General features: G+C 38.5%; 1 protein-coding gene and 1 long non-coding RNA gene across 2 annotated transcripts in view; one reads left to right on the top strand and one right to left on the bottom strand.

Annotated features, from left to right (window-relative positions):
• Positions 1-20,436, top strand: part of LOC143148433 (uncharacterized) — a 44,615-nt gene extending 24,179 nt beyond the window's left edge. The window contains exon 4 of the long non-coding RNA XR_012992479.1: positions 20,073-20,436. This is a non-coding gene — a long non-coding RNA (uncharacterized LOC143148433). The remainder of the gene's footprint in view (positions 1-20,072) is intronic.
• Positions 4,426-18,270, bottom strand: Ndl (serine protease nudel). The gene is given in 26 exon segments (XM_076311450.1): positions 4,426-4,732; positions 4,979-5,095; positions 5,240-5,477; positions 6,038-6,214; positions 6,339-6,501; positions 7,708-7,855; positions 7,924-8,112; positions 8,573-8,887; positions 9,362-9,548; positions 9,727-9,840; positions 9,911-10,080; positions 10,157-10,295; positions 10,369-10,632; positions 11,158-11,288; positions 11,520-11,664; positions 11,741-12,033; positions 12,173-12,625; positions 13,591-13,721; positions 13,798-13,961; positions 15,064-15,270; positions 15,435-16,112; positions 16,385-17,332; positions 17,498-17,521; positions 17,573-17,676; positions 17,790-17,943; positions 18,177-18,270. Coding segments are annotated over 26 exon segments (6,045 nt in total). The 3' UTR covers positions 4,426-4,434.
• Positions 20,437-25,308: the final 4,872 nt, after the last annotated feature.

The raw sequence follows: 25,308 nt of genomic DNA, 5'->3' as shown, positions 1-25,308 counted from the left end.
ACTGGCCGCTCGAAGAGATTACGGTATACGCGGGAACGCGCGCACCGCGAGTAGGTGACAATGACGGTATCGTCATCGAAAACCCACTATAAATATGCGGCGAAGAGGCGAGCGGGGATCCCATGGAGGCCGTAGTCCGAACAGCAGGAAGCTGCCAAGTGTAACGGTATCGGCGGCTGCTCCCTGCCGATGAGCGGAGCCTTCACGCATCGCGAACAATTTCACGTCGTTGATGAATACGTAGTGGTATCGATAAATTTCAAAACTGGGTCTAGAGTAGTTGACCGATCGATCTGAGATTTTAACGATCAACCCTTCAAGTTCACCGATAATCACAACTCTCATGAATCGCGAACTATTTCACGTCTTCAATGAATACGAAGTGGTATCGATCGATATAAAAACTGGATCTATAAAAGACGACAGACCGATCTTAGATTCCAACTCTTGCAATACCAGCGGTTTAGTGAACCATTTCGAGAAAAAAATTCTGTCATTTTATCGTATTTTTCTTAATTTTTAAGGAAAACTCTGCCAATGTTACGATTGAGCGATACAAAAGTCTCTCTGGGTTCGAAAAGACCCAGGCATTCTACAACAAGGATTAACAATCAATCCTTAAAGATTGTTAATGAATGATTTCACGTGGTCAATGAACGTTTACAGAAAGGTGGCGTCGTTGAATTTCAGATCTGGGTCCAAAGAAGGTGACAGACTGATCGGAGATTTTAATAGTCGACCCTCCGAACAGTCCTCCATGATCTCAGTGATTTCGACATTGTTGGAAAACCTTTTAAAAAGTTCTCTTTCTTCGTGGTATTCTTCCTAAATCTTCTCAGCTGTGCCAAATCTCCTTTGAGATTTGTACTAATTCTAGATGAGACGACTAGGCCTATTTTAACTCTAACCTGGATGGTGTGCTTGGAACAATAGGAAGGACAGAGTGAAACTCTGTGAAGATGAAGACTTTAGAACGAAGACCCAACTTGAAACGTTGGTGTTTGGCACGATTAATGACATTGAGAAAGAAACGAGGATTGTGTTGAACGAAGAGGACTTGCAAAAGGTGTTTCAACAATGATAGAATCGCCGAGACCTTTGCATTAACTCCCAAAAGAAATGCATAGAAGGCCAGCTGCTAAGGTCGAGTCTCGAGGTAGTTTGTTACTTTTCGTGGGACAAGTATGGACATTTTTCGGTACTTGTGTTATCTGTTCTGGTGTCCTCATCGTCGTATTCTTTGCTCTGGTATCTTCTCTCTATGCGCGCGATATGGCAGGACGCCACAGATGGCAACCAAGTACCCTAGGCGGTGAAGCGAGCAAAGTCAACGGTACTTCTCGGAACGAAATTACACGTACTCATAGTACGCCGCGTTGATTACATAATCGGTGCGCGTTGCACGAACCATCGGAAGAAAGGTTCGGTACCGATCGTTGTTGCCTGGCCGGCAGCCATCTTTGTGGTTGCATTAGACGCCCGAGGATCGTGGTACGCGTTCGATAGTGTTACTCGGTTCCCGTATTTTTCGCTCGATCCACTCTCAGGAATCGTGTAATGCCATGCGAGAACACTGTACTCCGTATGTTACTTCTTCTTCGAGCTCGAAATATTTATTATCCTTTTTCCTCGTTTAACGACTCAATTTCTCACAACGAGGGCAAAGAATATATGGATTCAAGTGTAGGAGAACATAACGTACCGTAACGGAGGAAGCATAACGAAGGGAGCGAAGTTCAGCGAATTGTCGAATAGCGACCTGACCCTAAATTAGATCCCAGATTTGTCGCGTTGGTCATCGGGTTTCTGTGAAAATGCGTCAGTGTTTTTCGTATCGGAGTTCCTGAAACTTATGACGAAAAATGCCGGTAAAATTCTTACGGATTTATTGTGAAACTGAAACGCAGTATTTTATCCTCGAACGATTTTTTATTAGTGCGATATTCTCTTAGGTTATGTCTAGGTTAGGTGTCTGGAATTGGCTGTGACGTCTACTACGAGGTATTCCATTGAGGTATTGTAAGGATTCCTTTGGAATTCTTATTGTAAAAGTAAATTATTGTAAAATTCTCAATAATTTGTCTCTTAGGTTATGTCTAGGTTAGGTGTCTGGAATTGGCTGTGACGTCTACTACGAGGTATTCCGTTGAGGTATTGTAAGGATTCCTTTGGAATTCTTATTGTAAAAGTAAATTATTGTAAAATTCTCAATAATTTGTCTCTTAGGTTATGTCTAGGTTAGGTGTCTGGAATTGGCAGTGACGTCTACTACGAGGTATTCGGTTGAGGTATTGTAAGGATTCCTTTGGAATTCTTATTGTAAAATTAAATTATTGTAAAATTCTCAATAATTTGTCTCTTAGATTATGTCTAGGTTAGGTGTCTGAAATTAGCTGTGACGTCTACTACGAGGTATTCCGTTGAGGTATTGTAAGGATTCCTTTGGAATTCTTATTGTAAAATTCTCCTTAATTTGTCTTTTAGGTTATGTCTACAATAGACAAGAAGTTTATTTCTCTACGTGGTTTGTGAACGATAACTACTGATTTTGGAGACTCTCTGCGTTTAAAGCGTTTCTACAAATCGAGAAATTTACTAGATCCACGTTTAAACCTTCCGAATATATACCGTTTCTTGAACAATCTCTGTTTTGTACCAATATTTCCCACAGTGTATGTATATTACTAATTTCTAATAACCAGTCTTTCTTAAAAATGAATTACACGAATTACCAATAGTCTCTCAACTCTAGAATTTACTGTATAAAAGAACTGAACCCTCAGAGTTTTCTCAATCCTCCAACGCTTAAACAAATATCCTTAAACACCTAGGATGTTCAACAGTGAACGATTCCCTGCGATCTACCACGAAGAAATGTCTTGCCATTCAATACGAATGAATTCCGTATCAGTGTCTCGGTGATTCTACGAGCGAGCAAAGTCCTAGATAAATCATATAATTGGCCACCGATCGGATCGTTGAATATTAAAATCTGATCTCGGTTACGCAACCATGTCACCGCCAGTGTTGGTCAGTACGCGAGAAAAAAGAGAGATATGTAGCTCCGCAGAACGTTCCATGGAAGCAAAAGTACTGAATCGATGCGGGACACTTTCGAGCCAGTAGAGTCAGGGGGGCGGAGGAGAAGGGGCAGAAAGAATGTTACAAATGGGGTCGCAGCCGTTGAAGGTAAACGACTGCGCCCTGCTCCTCCTGGCGAGCTGCCTTCGGACACCGTGGATCGACGGAAAACGTTTGTCCATTCACATTCTCCGAGTGACTAATCCGCACGATCGGAATACTAAGGAAAGAAAACATGGAGTCTGTTTTCGCAGCGCAAATTCAAATCGAATAGGTTAAAGATTGGGGATCGAAAGAGGTTAGTCCAGTGTTTAAGGGGTATGTGGTATCGCGAATGTGAGCAATGGTGACACCGTTGAGCAAGTTTTCCTTGTCAGTAATGTTCACAATTCTCCACAGAACTGATCTTTCGATCTATACTCCTTCTTCAAGAATGCATGCTCACATATGTGAGAGTCTACGAGATACTATACACGCGTGGAAAAGTAAAATTTGCACGTTGATACTTCAGAGGGTAAATCCACGCAGTAAAGCAAGTGATAGATATTATATAAATAACGACTTGTATCGTTCGACAATTTAGAAAAGACGTTCAACCTTTTTCGTGAATCCTTCTTGAATTCAGTTTTTTCTTGTTTCTTGATGATGACGTTTTCGTGCTATTGCTACACGAATATTAAAAATTATTTTTAAATTTACAGCATCTGTTACTATTACTAATTATTAGGTCGAGCAATTTTTTTTTTGAATATTAAATATTATAGTTTCTACTGTTCGAAGATGTATCTTCAGTCTTTATTTTTCTCCCAGAGTTTTACTTCTTTTAAGTAGTATTGAGTAACATTGCTTCTTATTCCCTTTGCACTCAGGCTAACCCCTCAAGAATGTTTCCTAAGTTGTCGAGCTGTGCACACCATTGTTTTTAAATTGCAAAAGATTATCTGAATTATCCAACGTTCACAGGGATATTAAATATTATTTTAAAGCACAAATGGAGAAAGTTCTGATGATACTCTCGTATCACTACTACTGAAGGTAGGAAGATTTAGGTCAATATCTCAGTGACCGTCGATTCTATCAAAACTCTATATATAACAAGAAAGTTTTTAAATTTAATTTTCAACAATTTTTGTTATGTACAGTTTTGCTATAACAGCAATGGTAAGCAAGATATCGTCTTTCAACTCCTAGGTACACATTTGTAATATCAATAGTGTAAAGGATAAAGTATAGACGTTTCATAAATATAAATAATATGCAATTTTATTAAAAAATGGAACGATACTTTCAACATGACAAATTTTTATAAATTATCCAATCTACATTGACAGAGCTAATTCCTATTCCAATTAATTAAACGCAGCTAATAAATGCACGATGACAAGTTCCGTTGTGTTTGACCAATGTTATTAGTGGTTTGTCGTTCCTTAGAGTCATCCAAAACCAGTTGTGCATCTTGACTACGTAGAAATCATCTCGTTCCAAAACTCTAGGCTCTTCTGTAATCGTAACATCATTCTTGACAGTTCCTGATACGTATCCCATCGTTTTGCACAAGTTCGAAGATTCTTCTTCCGTCGTGACTGGATTTGAAAAGCATTCAGTATGCCATACTCCGTAACTTCGACGAATCACTTCGCCAGACCCAGCACTGTAATTGAAAGCTCGTGTAACCAGTATCGATTCAAGTTTAAAGCTCAATTGCTCTGTCACCCGGATAACTGAACGTAAATCGAGTCTCTCCGATTCAATTATCCGGGGCAAAGTCGAGTTACTCTCGATATCATTCTATTCGAAGCCGAAGGAAATGAAACAGTGTACTATTTACAGTTTTAAAAAATCGTTGCAACAGTTATCAATTGGTTTATCAATTTATGAATTAATTTCGCGTGATTACCTATCGTTTGGAGATTGTCTCAACGTTCTACACTCTGTCTCGTCCTCGCCATCGATGCAATCTTCGACATCGTCGCAAATAAAATCTTGAGGAATGCAGGTGTCGTTACCGCTCGTTCTGCGACAAGAAATTTTTATTCCAAATTCACGAAATAGTGTTTGATACTCGCAAACATTAAATAGGGTGTATTACATTCGCGAACGAGTTCGTAGCGATCTATTTTCCAAATAAAACAATAGGATATGTTACGTTGCTTCTTACGTTCTGCATTTAAAGCTTGTTTCACCGCAAGGACACATTTCTGGCGATTCGTCAGTTTTGTCCAAACAGTGTCGCACACCGTCGCATAATCGCTCTGGAGCAGTTAGCTTTAGGTATTCCGCGCACGTACACACCGTAGGTTCATCGGACCTGTCGATGCAATCGATATTTCCATCGCAGAATGCACTTTTGTCCACGCATCTACCATTTCCGCAGCGCAGCTCTGACTTCATGCAATCTAAACGTTCGTTCATATTTCAAACATAATCGAATATTTTGTAGTTAATAGCTGATCAGTGTAGCACGTTTTAGACAAATTATTCCAATACGTTCTACAAGTACAAATAAAAAATGAATTGTGTATAAAATAAACCAATGAATGCTTGATCGTTGTAACAAAAATATTAAACGCAGCTTTCAAAGAAACTTTTGATCAAGTTTATGAATTTGGTGAAAGGAACATTTTATGAAATCGTCTTAGCGGTTTTTGTGTTCAATAAGAGAACGTAATCTTGCTGATACACTGCCTTTGTGTCTAAATATGGAAACAACCCAATGTGACGTTACTTATAAACAGGTACGTGACCTTGAGCGGTCAAAATACTTTGTTAGAAAATATGGCATAAATATGAAATGTGAAGGAATTTGCTCCTTGTGTTATGCGCCAAATATTCATGTCATGTTTTGTAATAAAGCATTTGTATGCCTATACTTGTACCATATAGTCACTCTTTCTCATTTGTACTTATAATATTTCTACCATAAAAATCCAAAGACACCCTTGATTTTAATACTCACTGCAACCGTCTACACTGTTCTCGCAACTTTCCCGAATTTGTTCACAATATTTTGGATCCTCGTCCATCTGGTCTCGACAATCCGGGACATCGTCGCAAACGCGATCCTGCGAAACACATCGGCCATCTTTGCACCGGAAACCATCGCAATGTGCTTCGAGGGACGATCTTACGCCACCTGGATCAATTCGTACATTTGCTATCAAAATTGCGAATTCGTTCCGCAATTGTGAATAAAATTTCCAAAAATGAGAAATATGTTTATTCGTTTTATTTAACGAAGTAACTTGTTTTCGATTTACCCATTGGTTTCATCAGGTAAGAATTTAGGTGATCGATGCCCAATAACGTTTGCGTGTTCCGGAAACTGCAGGAGCCATTTATGTCCTGAAACACAGCTACAGGATACCATCCACTTTTATCGCGACAAAACACTGTTCCACTCCAATCTGATGTCTGGTTTTCCTACATAGAAGACAACAGAAATGATATTTCGTTGTTGTATGATCGTGGAAAGATGTCTTAACTTAGTTGAAAGTTTTATTTCGTACGAATAATTGAGAGATAACCAAATGTTTCTTAGTCAAATCCGACTAGATTGGATCAAATGTATTAGGTTGTTCGGAAAGTAATTTCGTTTTTTTTTTGTTAAAATGAAACACGATTTTTTTAGAATGTATGAACATTTTATTAAATTATATATTCTCCATTCTGGAAAACGAAATTACTTTCCGAACAACCCAATATCTTATTGTCAATCTAATAATAGTGTCAATCTAATAATTGATACATATCACATGCCAAATTACATACATAACGACAATTTATTGAAACAAATATAATTTGAGTCAAATTTGTGATAAACGCGAAAGTATTGTATACAACTGTCGAGAAAGTGTCAGGAATAATCTCTGAAGGTCAGTTAAGGTAGGTGGTTATCAAGGAACAGTCAAGGATGATCTATGAAGTTCTGTTAAGGTAGATGATTATCGAGGAACTGTCAGAAATGATCTCCAGATTTTGAACATTTCTTTATAAAGTAGACTCTGGTCACTTCTAATTAATGGAGAAGTAACAGCTATTAAGAACAAAATCACGAATGCAAAATTGAATATGTAACTCTTGCTGTACCATGCCTGGGTCTTTTCTGACCCAGAGAGCCTCCTATATTGCTGAATTCTACCGTTAGTACAATTTCTTTTAGAGATTAAAAAAGGTACAATAAAACAGTCGAATTTCTACTCGAAATATTCGTGCAAGCAAGGTTAAATCATGGGTTCGTTTGAACTTGGACGTGGTCTCTGTGGTCGCTTGAACCTCTGGTATTGCGAGGAATAAAAAATCTAGAAACTGAGCGAAGAAGTTGTGGAACAATATAAAGTGCGTTAAAAAAAAAAAGCAGAAAAAGCGAAATACGAGTAAGAAGATAAATGAAAAAACACACCAAATATTGTAAGAAAAACAGACAAGGTTTCATGATAGTTGAACAGCACCTTGTAATTTATGACTAAATGATTACCGGTTTAAGGAGTATCAAATCTTCGGTGCTCGTGTCTCGACTCGTGGCTGATTTTATAATACTTATAACGGTTCAAAATTGCATTCACACATCGTGGGTTCGCGATAAAACAATATCCTTTTAGTACAAATTATTGAGCAAAATTAATTTACCGAACACTCGGGGATCGATGTATTAACGAAGCATCGATGATGACTCTGACAGTTCTCCAGAACTGGTCTCAAAAAGATGGACTTTGTTTCGTAATCCTCATCCGTTCCAACCGCCACGCAAATATCCTTCACTGCTGGCAGGTGTACCCTACGATAGAAACGAAAGATAATTTCGTGAAACGACTCAGCAATGTTAATTGGTCTGGCTGTACTCACGTATTTTCGAGAACCAGCGGTCGCACGTGACGCGTGATGTTCACCCGATCTGCCAAATGCAACAGAACCGACACCGAACCGTTCACAGGCTGCACCTCGTCTATAATCGAGACCTGTTGATGAGGACCGTCCACGTAGCGCAACAACGGTCCGTAACCGAGCACTGCTGTCGTGTAACTCGTTTCTAACCTGGAAACACTTTGCATCTCGTTTATCGATGCTCAACGAATCAATCGCGTGCTAAAACTCGGATCAATTGACCTGAATTGCATATGCCTTCGAAAGAGTACAACTTTGGGGTATATCAACACACGTCAGTAGATATAGCAACACACGTCAGTAGGTATAGCGAAGAGCTAAAGACAATTACCTTAAATGGAGTTCAAAATTAACGATCGAAAGTTTGGAAAAAGGTTATTTCGCTATTGGTCAGGATTCCTCGCGATTAATCGCAGTAAGAATTTAGTCGTTGTTTTTTTTTAATTCAATTTCAATTGACTGGTAAATACATGTGCTAATCTTCGTGAAATTAACGAAGATATGGACACCAAGGTACAAGACAATACGTTTTAGTCATTCACTCAGGGACTGTACTCATTGTTATGTAGATTCTGAATGAAAGAGGTTTAACGACACCAGTGTCACTTACCTGACGTTCTCGATGCATCTCTTAGGGGATAGTAGCCAATTCCTGTCTAGTAGTATCGCGGAGCAACGATAATCTCCGTCAAGGAAGATGGCCGCCAGCCATGGCCAAATGTAGTCACTGCTTCCGGTTAGGTGTGTGTACCCCCTGCCACTCAAAACCGGTCTGCAGCGAATGTAAAGCCCGGGGCACGTTTCATCCTCGTCCTTCAGAGAGGCCGCTGATGGAGTTTCGTAGAGCATAGCGTTCCCCTTGTTCCAGGGTATCGTTTTCAGCTCGGAATCCTTCACGGTAACTGACTCCGACGATTGAAGATTCCTTTCCAGAAAGAACAGACCCTAATGATTCTTTTTATTATCGAGAACAATAATGAATCTTCCATGCTTGGACAGAATAACTTAACAACATCCGCGAGGAAGTTGTCTTTAGGTGTTTGTTCATCAGACCTAGACACTTTTGTTTCGGAAACAGTGGTTATATACGTCGAGACCATTTACTGTTAGGATACTTTTATGGGAAATAAAATAACATACTGTGTCATTTAGGTCAGCTAGGTTCATTGGTTATGGAATTAGTGATCGTTCACAGTTTGCTCTTTCTAGGGGGAATTGATCGACACTTTCGAGAAATTGTCTTTCTTGATTCCACTGACGCAGAGTGTACAGAGAAAAGAACACTGCTAAAGAAGAGTGTTTTAAGTAATTTGATGAGTACTTCAATTCGAGTAGTTCCGCATTGTAATCACCTTCCATGAAATTTTCTGATGGATCAACGTATCGAAAATAGACTCACAGAAATCCGAAGTATCGGCACATGTTTTCACCGATAAGCGTGACCGTGGATCGATTTTGATATATTTTCGGTTGATGGCACACGCCTCTCCATTTGCCATTAACGTATCGTGTAAGAACCCCCTGAATGTTCGAAGGTGGTCGTTCATCCGCATCCAAGTACACTTCTCGACCATTGGTCAGCGTAACTGTCAACAACATCGATCGGATGTTAAATATTTTAGTATCTAAGTTTCGATATTTTAGTAAAACCAATAGTCTCTTCTGTTTCCAAACTCTAAACTGAGCTATCTCTATACTTGTGCAAATAAAAACAATCACTGTAGATTGTTCTAAGAGAGTTTTGAATTGAAAAAAATGACCCACAGCAGTCTAGTTCGTCATCTTTGTGTTTACAGTCAAAGTGTCCATCGCACTTCTTGGATAGTGGGATGCAAGTTCTGCTACTTCTGCAGAGGAACTCATTTTCGGTACAGATCTCTGTAAAACGAGCAACAATAAGTGGTCAGAGCCTCTTTAGAAGAAACATCACGTTTAGATTATTATTTACCGCAATCTTTCTCGTCCGTTTTGTCATCACAGTCCATGTAACCATCGCATATGGCAGTTGGTTGCAGGTTTATCAAGAAGTCTCTGCAAGTGCAGTTAATCTCGTCGGTGCTGTCCTCGCAGTCTACCACTCTGTTGCATCGTTTATCGATCGAGATACTTTGAAGCAACCTGGCAGTTTCGCAATTAGAGTAACGCAATTAGAGTTGTTTTTTTTTTTATTTCATTTGTTCGTGACGATCTTTACCTTCTGCACGTGAATTTTGTAGGTACTGTTGTACCTGGTGACGAATTAGCATTATCAGGATTGTTAATCGTTGAATTATCATCATAATTATTTTGTTCTTCAGGGAACCATTGATCAGTTGCATCGAGAAGTATAACATCTGAAACGGAAATTGGAAGTACTTAGAACTGAAATACTAAACAACCACGTACTTGTAACTTTTAAAAGCCTACCGTTGTTCAGAGGTTGTTGAGGCAACGTAAAATTTTCATTCTCAGGAACTATTGAGTAAAGATCAGAGGAATCTTGATCGCCCTGTTTGTACAGAAGATAATTCGAGTGACCAGGACAATAGAGTTCGTCTTCTCCATCCAAACAATCCACTATCCTGTTGCAACGTGCTTCGATGGGCAGACATTTTCCTAATCCTCCTTCGCAGCTAAATCCTGGACACTTTTCGAAAGGAGTTCGTTTCAGAGGAGGTACTCCTTTGCCGGCTAAATATAAAAAAAAACCGTAATTTAATATTTATCTTTTGCATTCACTGTCAGAGAGTTTATCAACGACTTCTATATCCGCTTGTTGCGTATCATCATTAATGATTGAAGTTATAAATGTTGATAGACAGAGGTACACAAGATACAAAGATTCTCAATAGCCTCAAATTTTTCAGATTGCCTTCTTAGGGTGTCTAACTATAGACTTAGCATTTATGAGAATATATAGAAGTTACAAACGTTGATAGACAGAGGTACACAAGATACAAAGATTCTTAAAAGCCTCAAATTTTTCAGATTGCCTTCTTAGGGTGTCTAACTATAGACTTAGCATTTATGAGAATATATAGAAGTTACAAACGTTGATAGACAGAGATACACAAGATACAAAGATTCTCAAAAGCATGAAGTTTTTCAGATTGCCTTCTTAGGGTGTCTAACTGTAAACTCAGGATTTCCTTTTCTCTTGTGACACTGTCTACGATCATCTTCGTACCGCGAAAAAATAAAGTAAGGATGACTCACTGATAACTTCTCGAATCCAATCCAGGAAGTAGCTAACTTTCGCGTAAGTACCCGGTTCATTTGGGCGACCGCAACCTTCCCCGTGACTAACTATGCCTGCCACATACCACTGAGATTCCGAATATGGATTTCTGTAACGAATGCACGTATAGAATAACTTGTTCAGTTGTCACCTTGCCATTAAACATAAACTGTGTATAGGCAGTCACTTGATCGTAAACACATTATAGAATCCTTATCGGTGAACAAGTATTTCAAAACCAGCGCTTATCGGACCTAAAGATAACTCGATACGTTAATTCCGTTCGGATGGAACTTCTCATTCTCAAATATTGTTCGAGACTGCGTTAATCGATATTTACTTGCACATCAGAGGACCACCACTGTCTCCCTGGCAGGCGTCACGACCTCCCTGAGTATATCCAGCGCAAATGGCCGCCTCGTTTCGATCGTTATCGTGCTTGCAGTTCTCCAATATTGGCACTTCGACTTCTCTCAAGTGATCAGCTGCGAAACAAGATCGAGAATAAGCATAAATTTCGTTTCGATTGATCTCTAAAGGTAGTCCCAGAAAGTGTTTCACCATCTGGCCCGTGCTCTCTCGTGACACCCCATCCGATAGCAACGCAAGTGGAGTTTGGCTCTGGTTTGTATCTCCACATGGTGCCCAAGATATCTGGCAGGCAAACGGGTCGCACCCATCGATTGAAACGCAATGGTTCGTCCAACATGATCATCCCGATGTCGTTTTTCATGTCCTTGCTGTCGTAAAGCGGATGCACTATCGTGTATCTTGCTTTTCTAGATTGCGTCATTGGTGAGAACGATAACCGTCGAAGCAGTCCTGCTTCGATCTCAAAGTAATGATCCGTATACCTGTGTTTATAGTGTCGGTCAAACATTAACGATACAAACGAAACGTTAAATGGTGCTTGAATTTAATCAGACCCGTCACAAAATTAGAGAAAAGAGCACACGGGTGAGCAATTGTTTAAAGGCGTATCTAAATCCTTACCCATCGAGGCAATGTCCTGCAGACAGAATCCACAGTTTGTTCAAGATGACGCCACCGCAGTAAAAGCTACCGTCTCTGTAAATGGCCACTAGGAATGGCCAAGCTTTCGGTTGACTCGCCCGTCCACCGACAACGCGCAACTGCGAGCCAACAAGCTCGTCCGTTTGTGTAGTATTATTTTCCTCAATTCGAGAGTCAACGTTACTAGCACGGAACTGCAGATTGCCATCGAACGATCCTAAAGCATTGCGGTCCTCGTTCTCCGAGACGAGAGAACGTAAATACTCCCGACGTGAAAGAACTCTGGTACCGCAAAGGATCCGTGGACACTGAACGTAAACCGCAGTCTTTACACTTAACGAAATCAGCTTCATTTCTTGCCCAACTACCGACAAATACGGACCCTGGTACGCGCTGTCCGGTACAGAGTGAATCTTTATTTCCGGCTCCTCCCTGTAACGAGAAGCAACGATATTTTTGGTATATTCTTAACGAGGTGCCTGGAAATTGACGATATCCCAGAATTCTTAGTAATCTTGGATTCTAAAGAACTTGGACGTTCTACAGAAGTGATTGTGAGAGGTTCTAGAGAGCTTAGACGTTCTACAGGACCAAGAGGTTCTAAACATCTTAGGTAGTATGTAGCCTAGACGTTGTACAGAACCAAGAGATCCTAGACATCCTAGAAGTTCTAAAGGTCCCGCAGAATCGAGACATTCTGAATAATTTTAGAAGTTTCTAGGATTCCAGACATCTTAATAGTCCTAAAGATTCTAAATCTTCAAAAAAATTTGCACAGAAACCTGATGTTTTATTATACCGAACCAAGAGGTCCTAGACATCCCAGAAGTTCTAAAGGTTCCACAGAATCAAGACATTCTGAATAATTTTAGAAGTTTCTAGAATTCCAGAGATCTTAAAAGTCCTAAAGATTCTAAACCTTCAAAAAAATTTGCACAGAAACCTGATATTTTATTATACCGAACCAAGAGGTCCTAGACATCCCAGAAGTTCTAAAGGTTCCACAGAATCAAGACATTCTGAATAATTGTAGAAGTTTCTAGGATTCCAGAGATCTTGAAAGTCCTAAAAATCTTAAAGATTCTAAACCTTCAAAAAAATTTGCACAGAAACCTGATATTTTATTCTACAGAACCAAGAGGTCCTAGACATCCTAGAAGTTCTAAAGATCCCGCAGAATCACATTCTGAATAATTCTAAAGGATTCCGGAGATCTTAAATGTCCCAAAAGTCTTACAGATAACTCGCCTAAAACTTTAGTCCTGAAGATCTAAAACCTTCGAAAAATTTGCACAGACGCTTGATATTTTTAAATTGACCGTAAATGAATCTAAAACACTTATCATTTTGGTTTTTCATAAAATATATAATGCCAATTGTCTATAATAGATACGTACTCCATTTCTGGGCCAATTTCAGAGACGCAAGCATCCCTAGCCCAAGAATCGGCTGTCGTCGAGCTGACAGGGTACCATTGGCCCTTAAAGTTTCTGTGAAGGTATCCCTCGACGTAACCGACCGTGAATATCTGATAATTATAATTTGTCTTGACAATGCACGAAACGTACAGTTTATGTGTAAAAAAAAAAAAAATTATTACTTACAGTTTTTCCCTCGATGTACGTTGGTGTAAGTATGTTACAATCCATTTCATCTTTTCCATTGACACACTGCTTAACGCCGTCGCATCGTTGAGAAAGTGGAACGCAGTTATCAGCAGAATATCGTCTATGCCAGTCGTTGCAACTGAAGAATGTTTTTGAGCAACCTGGGGAATATAAATGATATAAATGTGCATTTCTTTAAATATTCCCCGTGTGATATAGTTTCAGCACGATGGCGGTCCCTTATATTATTCACGTGTTGCGACAGAGTGTTTGAACATTGAATATCGAAATCGTTTGATTGAACCTAACGGAACGATACCATGGCTATCATGTTCATCCGATGTTACTCCACTTAATTTCTTCCTGTCAGGAAAATTAAACGATCAACGAGGAGTCAACCACTCCAAAGTACGTAAAGGAACAAATAATTATATCGTGCGCAAATATTTCGTTATAAAGAATCATACGAAATCTTACAAGATGATTACACGAATGCATTAATACTGTGGGTCACCATTTTTAACATTCGATGTGATTAAAATAAGGTAACTTTGTATATTAATACTTTCGTTAATTAAATCTAAATTTCTCAGTTTAAAGTCATTTCAAGGTTATAGAATGTTGTGCATTTTTGAAAAGACTATCAATGACTTTGAAATCGTGTAAAAAAATAACCCTGAAAAAATTTGGTTTCCTCTAACTGTATGCATTTCTTCAAATAATGAAACTTTGTCTTAAGAAGGTTTTTGATACAACGATAAATAACGGAGATATTTCGGGATCCTGTTTTTCTCGGCTCACCCTATATATTAATTAAATTGTAGAACTACTTCGGGTTACTGCATTTTACTTTTGCTCCGTAGATAAAGTAGCGTTTACTGAAAAAATGGAACCGTTGTACCTAGCGTCATCTCGCGTAAACAATTTGCAGAGGACATTCGAGCAACTGCACATAACTTTCACGCTGCGTTTTATTTCATCTAGTGCACAATTTGTACACCGATAGCTCTCGCCTTTAATTATTCCTATTAATCATATTTTATAACTTCGTTTGGCACTTCGTTCGAACGAGTAAAGAAAAGGTCGTTATTTCGTCGATAATGTAGGATTCTATCGTATCGACTATCGATAACATCTAACTAGATTGCTAGATATCTCGTTGGAAAATTGATATCGATCACAAATGAAGAATTCCTCGATTACGATTCAATATGCAAATTCTATTTAACGAATATTATTTATGTAGGTGTAACCCAGCTTTACCTAAGCAGCCCAATTCGTCTTCTCCGTGGGGACAATCGAAATACCCGTCGCAAAATCTCTCCTGAGATATTCGATCCCTACAAGAACACGTGGCCTCGTCGCTCGCATCGCTGCAATCCACTTGACCGTCACACCATTGCGATCTCAGTATGCATCGTCTACCGTCACGGCATCGAATCGTGTTGAACGGACATATTCCGTAGTATTCTAACGTGACACGAATGAGAAACACGTGTTATTAATCAAGAAACCTAAATCCGAATCCGAGACGAGCTTCAAACTTTTATGACACTGTTTTCGATGTCTATTCGAGATGTAGGAATTGGTAGTTGCAACGGTAACGATGGTGGCTATTACAGTTCGTATGAAACAGTGCCTACCCAGTGATCGTAGATCGTACGACGCATTCCTTGTTGCGTCACTCTGCCTCGTCTCGTCCTTTTTCTCAGAAACGTGAGATCTCTGGTACTCTGACACCCCAGGTATAGCCGGGAACTGGAATGTCGGTACAGGTATATAAGTGCAATAATAGGGTGGCTTTGCGGATGCACTCGTGTCACCGTTGAAAGATGTCTGATGACCTGGGAACATGGGGAAATTCTGCGTTCCAGGTCCCGTTGGACCAACTTTCAGGCCAGCGGGTAGCCCAGAGTGGCCTGGATAGGATTGCATTGGCAAGAATTGTACGTTCTGTGCCTGAATTTGCACATAATTTGGCACCTGGTTACCAGAATTCTGGAACCCTAACGGCTGTTGAAACACGGACTCCGCGTAGGGAACAGCTGGACCCGATGCAGGATACGGAACCGAACCAGACGCGAATTGCTTTCCGGGTCCAGTGTTCACATGTGGTCCATAGAAACAGACCTGATGAGGCATCCAGGACATGGTAGGGGTCAGTTGTAGTTGTTGAGTGGATTTGATCGTTTCCGCTGTTGGGATGATAGCCTGCGGGAAGTCGATCTTCCCTTTTGTCTGGATACGATCGTTCGAGGTGATCCTGCTCTGGACGTTCTGGCGAGTGATTGATTTCCTGGGAACCTTTGAATCTGAAAACAATCGTGCGATTTATCGTTTCGAGACGGTGCAAATCGAGATCTTCGAGATCTCACAAACTGGTACATCGTTCTTCGTCGTCGATCGAAATATCCGAACGTAAGAATTCTCGCGGGAGAGAAAGACTCTATTTTCCGAAATCGAAAGTTCGAAAGATCACCTATAATCGGTTCCTTCGTCACCGGTGCGACTACTTTGCACTTAGAAATTTGAACAAATCGTAAAGAACGATGCAATTGAAATACACAAGTAGTGGTGAATTTACCGTTTTCGGTTCTCTCGTTCCCTTCGTTCGGTTCCGTGTGACCTTGATACGAAGGATGCACCGAAGGATGCATCGAGTCATTTGCAATTCCTGTCACGTTGTCTCCGTCTAACCTGGCCGTCACGTTCGCGGCAACAACTGTCTGCTCCATATCATGGATTCTGTTCGTCCGATTCGTTGCGTCTTCCGGCTTGAACATTTTCGTTGTGCTCTCTGTTGCATTAATCATCTTCGCATCCGTGAATACAAATTCGTATCCCGTAGTTTTGGCCATCGACGAACTTGTTCCTGGTCTGTTTGTAGTCTGGCTCGAGTCATCCTCCCGATGAGTGAAAATCGACGTGGCTGGTGGATGAGTGCTTTCATGGTGGTACCCTACCTCGGTGTATTCGGTGGTGTCAACGTTCGAGTTCTTGATCTCGACGCTTGGTACATCGTTGTCCAGTAACTTCAGCATGATTTTAACGTCATTCGCCAGCTGTTCGTGATCAGACTGCCCGTACAATGGATGATCGTCAACGATGTCTTCGGAACCAGACACGTCGATGAACGTTATCGAGTCGTTCTTGCATTCCAAACACTTGATCAATTCAATGACTGCCGGTCTGGACTCGTTTGGATTTGTGGAAAAATCCTTCAGTAGTGCCTCCAGATGAGGCATACTATCATTGACGATACTTGCGATCGCACGGATCGAGTGGATGATCGACTTGCAGTGCTCCATGTTCTGCCCGCAAGGAGTGATTGCATCTCGCCTGCGACGATCCCGATGCACTTGCGACAATACCGATTTCCATTTGGGATTTTTATCCATTAACTGAATATTGTAGATAAGTTCGTCCATGATTTCCTTGTCTGATTTATATTCGTAATTTTCCAGAAAGGATTCACTCATCGCTGACTGTTCGCGTTGATTACTTTCATCTAATTCGGTTTGGTAGGAATAACCTATTGCAAATTAAAATAGATGTGAAACGATGCGAGGTGCATCGACGATCCACGAGAAACTTTTACTTCAGGTTTAGGAAAACTTTATGTTTTCGTTCCAAGGGTGCAGTATCACGACACGCTTTGTGGAAGAATTTTAAATATGTTTTCTCCAGCGTGGGTCACAGATGACCCATGGCGGATTTTTCGCTTAAATTGATATTTTAATTATTAAGAAACATATAATATCATGGTGCACACTTCGTGAAATAATTTTAAGTAAGTTTTGCGCTGTGTGGATCATCGTTGCTCTACAGAAAAGTTTATTTAAATCAATGTTCTCGTTATTGAAAAGTATAGCAATGCTTAGGAACATTATTACCGTACAATTATTACGTTCGATGGGAACAAGGTTTAAACGAATTAGAGACGGGGTAAGTCTGATTAATTAATTCGGTTAAATGTTTGCAAACCTGACGTGAGGATTAAACACAGCATGGTTAAAGCGAAGCATAGAATCAATATCGCGAACATAACTTCGGGCAGGAAAATTAATCGGTGACGTTTTAAGTAATCCCAATAAATGCGAATGCCCAAGCTTTTGTTGCATTTTTTATCCGTTGTTGAGTTGTCTGAAATTTGAGTTCAACGAGTGTAATTAGAAGTCTATTATCGATCGTTACTTAATATCGATATTATTAATTATTTGAAACATCAAAAGGAACAAAGCATACAGAATTACTTAATATCGATATTATTAATTATTTGAAACATCGAAAGGATTACTTAATATCGATATTATTAATTATTTGAAATATCGAAAGGAATAGGGCACACAGAATTACAAATGGACGAATTTACACACCGGTTTTCGACACTGTTAAATTCTCGTCGCATTGGGCATTGATTCTCGGCAGATCCTCTAGCTTCGAGATTGAGATCTTGAATTCGTTGTCCATGACGAGGGATTCGTGGAAGACCTGAATAAAGACGGAAGAGACGTGACAAGGTACCAAAGTATTCTCAAGGCAATTAACAAGTACTCAACGGCATCGAATGCCATTAAAACCGCTGATAAAGGGTGTCAGGGTGTCAGGGATAACGATCCTCGCGGATGTCGAAAACTTCAACGACTTCCGCAATTGTTCGATAATTAATTTCTAAGAACATCGTACATCGGCACTTTTTTCAACTTTCACGGTCATTCATAACTATATATGACCAACAAAAATCAATAACTCGTGTACCATCGGATTTGGAAAACTCTCCTCGATTATTTAAGACCAAACCGAAGACCCTGTCGATTTTTAATTTTCACGTGATAACTGATTGTGCTCGATAATCCTCGGTGTTTGCAAAAGTGTGTGTTTTTCGAAAACCTAGGATGATGAAGCAATTCTGCTTCTGGATTCGTGTTTAGAACGATAGATACTGTAAGAATCGCCCAATGAATGATGCAAAACAGAAAAAAAGTTGTAATTTGTTGCACGGTGCAATTCAACGCCCAAGAACACTTCGCTCTCGTTGAACACACTTATCGAAGTCTCTGTGGATCCAAGTGCTCCGATTTGGAGTGATTTCTGATTTCTTTTCCAATGCAATGCTTCGAAATAACGCAGAGGAGTACTCACGCTCCGCAAGCTCTGAAATCTAGTAGATTCTTCCTAGTAGATCGTTTCCATTCAATGAACCATGGATGGCCTGTCGTTGAAAGAGTTGTTCTCGTCAATGGTCCGTGCATTCGGCGCTGTCGACACGGAATAACCATGGATACGCCAAAACGAACCATACTTTGCATGGAATGTGTCAGCAATATCAGCAATGAAACTCGGGCAAACGAAATTTCATCATCACCAACGTGAATGAACGCGTCGATATCATTTAACCGGAAGTGTACTCGCACACGTGCCAATCAAATTTTAGGAAAGTATATTTCGAATCTTTTTTCGAAAAATTGACAAATAATAATCATACGTAGTGTCGTTGCTTTGAACACGTTGATATTATTATATAAAAATAATACATACGTATATAGTGCAATTATTTTACGTGGATCAGGTCTTTACGTAGCCAAGATACTCGAGTATTTGGGAAACGATAATTGTACGTATACGTTAAATGTGAACCAAGTGGAGAATCTGCAGACTTTGAACAAAAAACGATATCTCAAAATAATGATAACAATTCGATAAGACATTTAAATTTTACAATTCCTTTTCCTTTAATTACACTCACGAAAATAAAAAAAATAATGCATCAAGGGTAAGAGAATTAATATTTTTCACTAGAAACTTGAGATCTTTTATAAGAAATTAGTTTATCAATATCGGATGTAATTTTTTGTAATTCATATTTTTAATATAGATGTTAAATATTCATTTTTAAATCGTTCACTGTATGAAGTTCTATTGGTTTTTAAAAACGAAGATAATTATATGTATTTAGTATGTACTACCAAACATTGCCAAACTTCTTCTAACAAACATCCATACACATTTCAATAAAATTTTTCTTTTAGTACTGTGTTGCACTGGATATCGAACAATTCCATTTGAATGTTGCTTTCAACTTTTTCGACGTTAAAAGAAACCGGAATATTAAATAATGGAAAATTATTTTCACATGCTATGAATCCTTCGAATTGATTTTTAAATTGAAATAATAATTATTGGATATTTAAACCATAATTCTTACAATCGCGACTGTTATATAATTCTTCATAATTCTTGTCAATAATTGTTTTAATAAAATCAAATTTCAGGCTTCGGGATGCACCCTAGGGACTTACGGGCCGTATGTTTAACACTACTGCTCTACACGAATTTTAAATTCCTAGTACTGGTGATATTCGACACGAATAAACTGGTAGAGCTCAATACAAGCATTAATTGTGATATAAAGGGTGTTTCAGAATAAAGGTGAAAAAATTTAGTGGGTAATGCCTTGCATAATGATTATCAATATACGAAGCACGTCTAGAAGACTTTTTGTTTCGTTTTAAACTCGGGTTAAAGAAACACAAACAGTGGTGGGGATGACTCCTGATCGCGAATCCGAGTAACAAATTGCATCAATAACCGAGGCATTAATACAGTTACTCGTAAATATTGAGAAACAGCGCCTAGTCTGTGTAGGGTGAACATAACTTTAGATAGTTTACATACCTTAAATTCTCTGGTTATCAAAATAGGTTAGACACACGAAATATATTACAATTATTATGATAAGTTAAATATTTTTTAATTTAAATTCACATGTTACTACAAGACCCAGTACTGTTATTTCATCTGCTCTCGGATTTAAAATGTAAAAATATAAAATACTTTAGACACACGAGATATATTACAATTATTGTGATAAGTTAAATATTTTTTAATATAAACTCACATGTTACTATAAGAGCCAGTATTGTTATTTCATCTGCTCTCGGATTTAAAATGTAAAAATATAAAATAGGTTAGACACACGAAATATATTACAATTATTATGATAAGTTAAATATTTTTTAATTTAAATTCACATGTTACTATAAGACCCAGTACTGTTATTTCATCTGCTCTCGGATTTAAAATGTAAAAATATAAAATACTTTAGACACACGAGATATATTACAATTATTATGACAAGTTAAATATTTTTTAATATAAACTCACATGTTACTATAAGAGCCAGTACTGTTATTTCATCTGCTCTCGGATTTTAAATATTTGTTACATTTCTTTTAATCGATTGTGAGGTTAGATGAACAGTGATAGTATATATCTGCACGTTTACACCATGGTTTCCAATATGCTGAAAAGATGCTTCAAGATAAAGGTAGGAGAATGTGAATGTATATAGTTACTTATAAAAGTGAAAACCTATCGGCATAAGATTTGCATAACTTAGATTTCCTAGATGTACCAGATACATTACAATTGGATTCCTCGTAAATTCTACAGATCAACGGTGTAAGACATCGAGTCTCATTATCGGCAGAAATAATCTATTAATCACTGACAAATTGTAATTTAAATGAATAATCTATAATCGCAACATTTTTGTTTTGCATTTACACAATGAGAAAGGAATATTTGCAAAGGATACGTAGTACCACACCGGAAGGAAAATTGTTTATTCCACTTATTGAAAAAATGATTTCGAATTGATTTCACTTTCGTTGCGAAATCTTTTGGTTCTTTTGTACGCAAAATGCTGCGTTTACTTTTCAAACACGGAAATGCATGTTTTCGCCATATTTCAGATGTAATAGGATTCCCGGTGCCAAGTTTTTGATCATTGTCTGCGTATGCGACAGCCAAAAATGTGCAAAATTGGCGCATACTCGACGATGGACCTCGATACCTCGATATATAGAAGTAAAAAATACGAAATTTATCATATTCCGAAATTATCGGTATATTGCCCAATATATGTACTTTAATATAAAATTTGACAAATTTATTCACAAGTTTCTCAATGTACGGAATTTAAAAATAAATATCTTCAAGGTCAGGGCAATACTGATACAAACATTATGTTGAAAAGTCTGTTCGTATTCTACAAATAAATATTACGTTTTTCAGTCGATTATTTTTATCTGTCGAAAGAAATGAATTCTCGCGTACGATAAAAGGAAAAATTAGTGGTTAATCGTTGGCCTATCTAAACGACTATGCAAGTTTCTTCTGCTCGTTAAACCTTTCTGATTTTTATTTGATTTAACGCTGACGCACAGTGAGCGTGTTATGAAAAAAAAAAAAAAAAAAACAATCTTTTTATCTGAAACGGGTTCGCTGAGTTCGTGTCAACACAATGTAAAGTTTAAAAAATATTTTTGGTGGTGTTTCACACTTGACAGATTTTCGATTAGCAGATGACGACACAATCTATTACAGAATGAAAAAATGTTGTATTTGTCTCATGGGCTGCAACGAAAAATATTCACGAAGCAGAAAGAAATAATTTTTCATGCTGATACTAATTGACTTAAATTCCATCAACGAGACCACATCCAGTGAAGTAATTGAATTTCTACGAACCAACGAGCAGCAAAATTTCTCGTTTCTATTTTCGAAAATTGTTAAACATGCTCGTACAGTACTTGGAATGTAATGTAATTAAGAGTGCTTCGTATTGTACTGTTTGTAATTATTTAAACAATTTTATTCATTATTATTTTTCCATTTCGACCGTTAATGGTGCTATGGAACTAACAATTTACCAGTCGACAAGAATAAACAGAGACTAAGCTCTCGAATGAATTAACAAATTACGAACAATAGTATAGTGAATACTGATTACCAAATTATGTCACTATATTATTATACCGACTTCTAAGTTAGGCCACTATGTTACTATACTGAATACGACCAAAAATATAAATTTAAATCGAAATTTATATTTTAAATATAAATTTAAAAACGGTAATTAATAAATTACTAACTCGGATATTATATTGATTAATAATTGAACCACTGAAAAATGATTGTACTTATTAAATCATTAGTCTGTACCCAGTAAGTAACTACTAACATAGTATCCTAGTAACATAGTAACTACTGTATCCCAGTAAGTAGCTACTAACATAGAAATTATACATTATATAGATTACGGAATAAGTAATCAAATTTCCATCTAATTAGCTTACTGATCTACCTAGTTACCATTTAATGCCACTAGTTCTAAGATACAAGTGAACAATCCATAATAATTGAGCAACTGAGCAAGTATGCTAACTACTAACTCGCTGTAAAGCTACTTACCCAGTTCATCGGACTGTCTACAAATTATTAACTCGTTACAAAAATTACAAGATCATCGGCCTATTTACCAGCTACTGTACTAATTAATTAATTAGCGAATGTTTCACAGGAGTAGAGATTCTTCAACCAAGGCTCGACCACCCACGAAGATTTATACTTCATAATATAGTGTACTAAACCACTATACTAACTCGCTATAAAAATTACTATCTAGATTATTAATCTGTCACTAACCATATTATAAACCACAGTTAAACTTATGTTTAACTGTCCTACCTAATTACTGTTCAATGTCACCAGTTCCAAGGTGCACAAATAAATTAATTAAAAACTCTCTATTAAAGATACTATCTAGGTTACTAATCTCTCTACAAACCAAACTAGAGACAAGACAGTTAAACACACTTCTAACTGTCCTACCTAAGTACCTAATTACCGTTCAATGTCACCAGTTTCAAGGTACACAAATAAATTAATTAAAAACTCTCTATAAAAGATACTATTTAGGTTAGTAATCTCTCTACAAACCAGACGACAGACCAAACAGTTAAACACACTTCTAACTGTCCTACCTAAGTACCTAATTACCGTTCAATGTCACCAGTTTCAAGGTACACAAATAAATTAACTAAAAATTCTCTATAAAAGATACTATCTAGGTTATTAATCTCTCTACAAACCAGACTATAGACCAAACAGTTAAACACACTTCTAACTGTCCTACCAAAGTACCTAATTACTGTTCAATGTCACCAGTTTCAAGGTACACAAATAAATTAGCTAAAAATTCTCTATAAAAGATACTATCTAGGTTATTAATCTCTCTACAAAGCAGACGACAGATCAGACAGTTAAACACACTTCTAACTGTCCTACCTAATTACCTAATTACCGTTTAATGTCACCAGTCCCAAGGTGCACAAATAAATTAACTAAAAACTATCTATAAAAGATACTATCTAGGTTATTAATCTCTCTAGAAACCAGACGACAGATCAGACAGTTAAACACACTTCTAACTGTCCTACCTAATTACCTAATTACCGTTTAATGTCACCAGTCCCAAGGTGCACAAATAAATTAACTAAAAACTATCTATAAAAGATACTATCTAGGTTATTAATCTCTCTAGAAACCAGACGACAGATCAGACAGTTAAACACATTTCTAACTGTCGTACCTAATTACCGTTCAATGTCACCAGTTCCAAGGTGCAAATAAACAATCACCGCACCAGACGTACCTAGTCTTGTTACGTAGAAATGATTTCAGCCGCTGTAACGCGAATCATTGCGCAACACGGTTCTTTTACTTTCTCTTGCAACTGCTCGGCTCGCTCGGCCGGCAATCGATGAAAGTGACAGTCCGTGTTCTAACGTTAGCTCGGCCACGTTCTCCTAGAACACCGATCGTCCGTTCCATATTTTGCCCCCTAGACCGATCCAAGGAAACAACCATCGGGAGGATCCGTGAGTACGCGTCAATTGGTCCCGTCGGGCCCAACGGTGCCAATTTCCGGTGGCAATTCTGCCATGTTGATCGAACGTGACCCAGAAACAGGTAACTTTCAAGGCTACCGAACTAGTAACGCGCGCGACACCCGTGACTCTACGAGACACCAAGTGCTTTCCGTTGTAATCCTCGTTGGTATCCTTCGCGAAGATCTCGTAAATCGCCAATCTCGCGATCACCAGGCTGCATCCTATAGAGTACTTCGATATACCTCTGATCGTCCCGACACGCGATGATACCTGTGACTACCTGCGACACCTTTGGCCCTCACTGTTCTCGGTCCCTTTAGTCGAACGCACCGGGTTTCGGGATACGAATCGTCATGACGTGACGGTCATACGAACTCCAGAACACAGTACAGGGAGATGACGGAACTGTACGAAGAAAGTGTTGCGAGTTTCACGAGGAAAGTGGCCGCAATACGGGAACCGGTCTCCTTGCTGAAAAGGGATTTAACAACGAAGTGGATGCTACGATCTTTTCAACGACGTTGCCTCTGATGATCTCGGTAAGCATAGATTTTAAACAGTGTACTCGATGGTCTTGGGTTCGGTTCTTTCTGGGTGAATTGAGTTGCTTTTGAACAGGGACGAGGTCTTCTAGTACTCGTAACGTTGATTTGTACACGTCAAGAGGCGAAACATCACGTGGACTTGGAAGGATCGTTCCTACTGGTAGCGATGGAACTGACACGACGTGTGTTTCGGTGATAGTGAGAGATCACACTTTCGAGTCATCGGA

The sequence above is a fragment of the Ptiloglossa arizonensis genome, chromosome 1 (assembly GCF_051014685.1).
Source record: "Ptiloglossa arizonensis isolate GNS036 chromosome 1, iyPtiAriz1_principal, whole genome shotgun sequence".
NCBI lineage: Eukaryota > Metazoa > Arthropoda > Insecta > Hymenoptera > Colletidae > Ptiloglossa > Ptiloglossa arizonensis.
The sequence above is the reverse complement of the archived record's forward strand: the minus strand, read 5'-3'. Positions and strand labels throughout refer to the sequence as shown.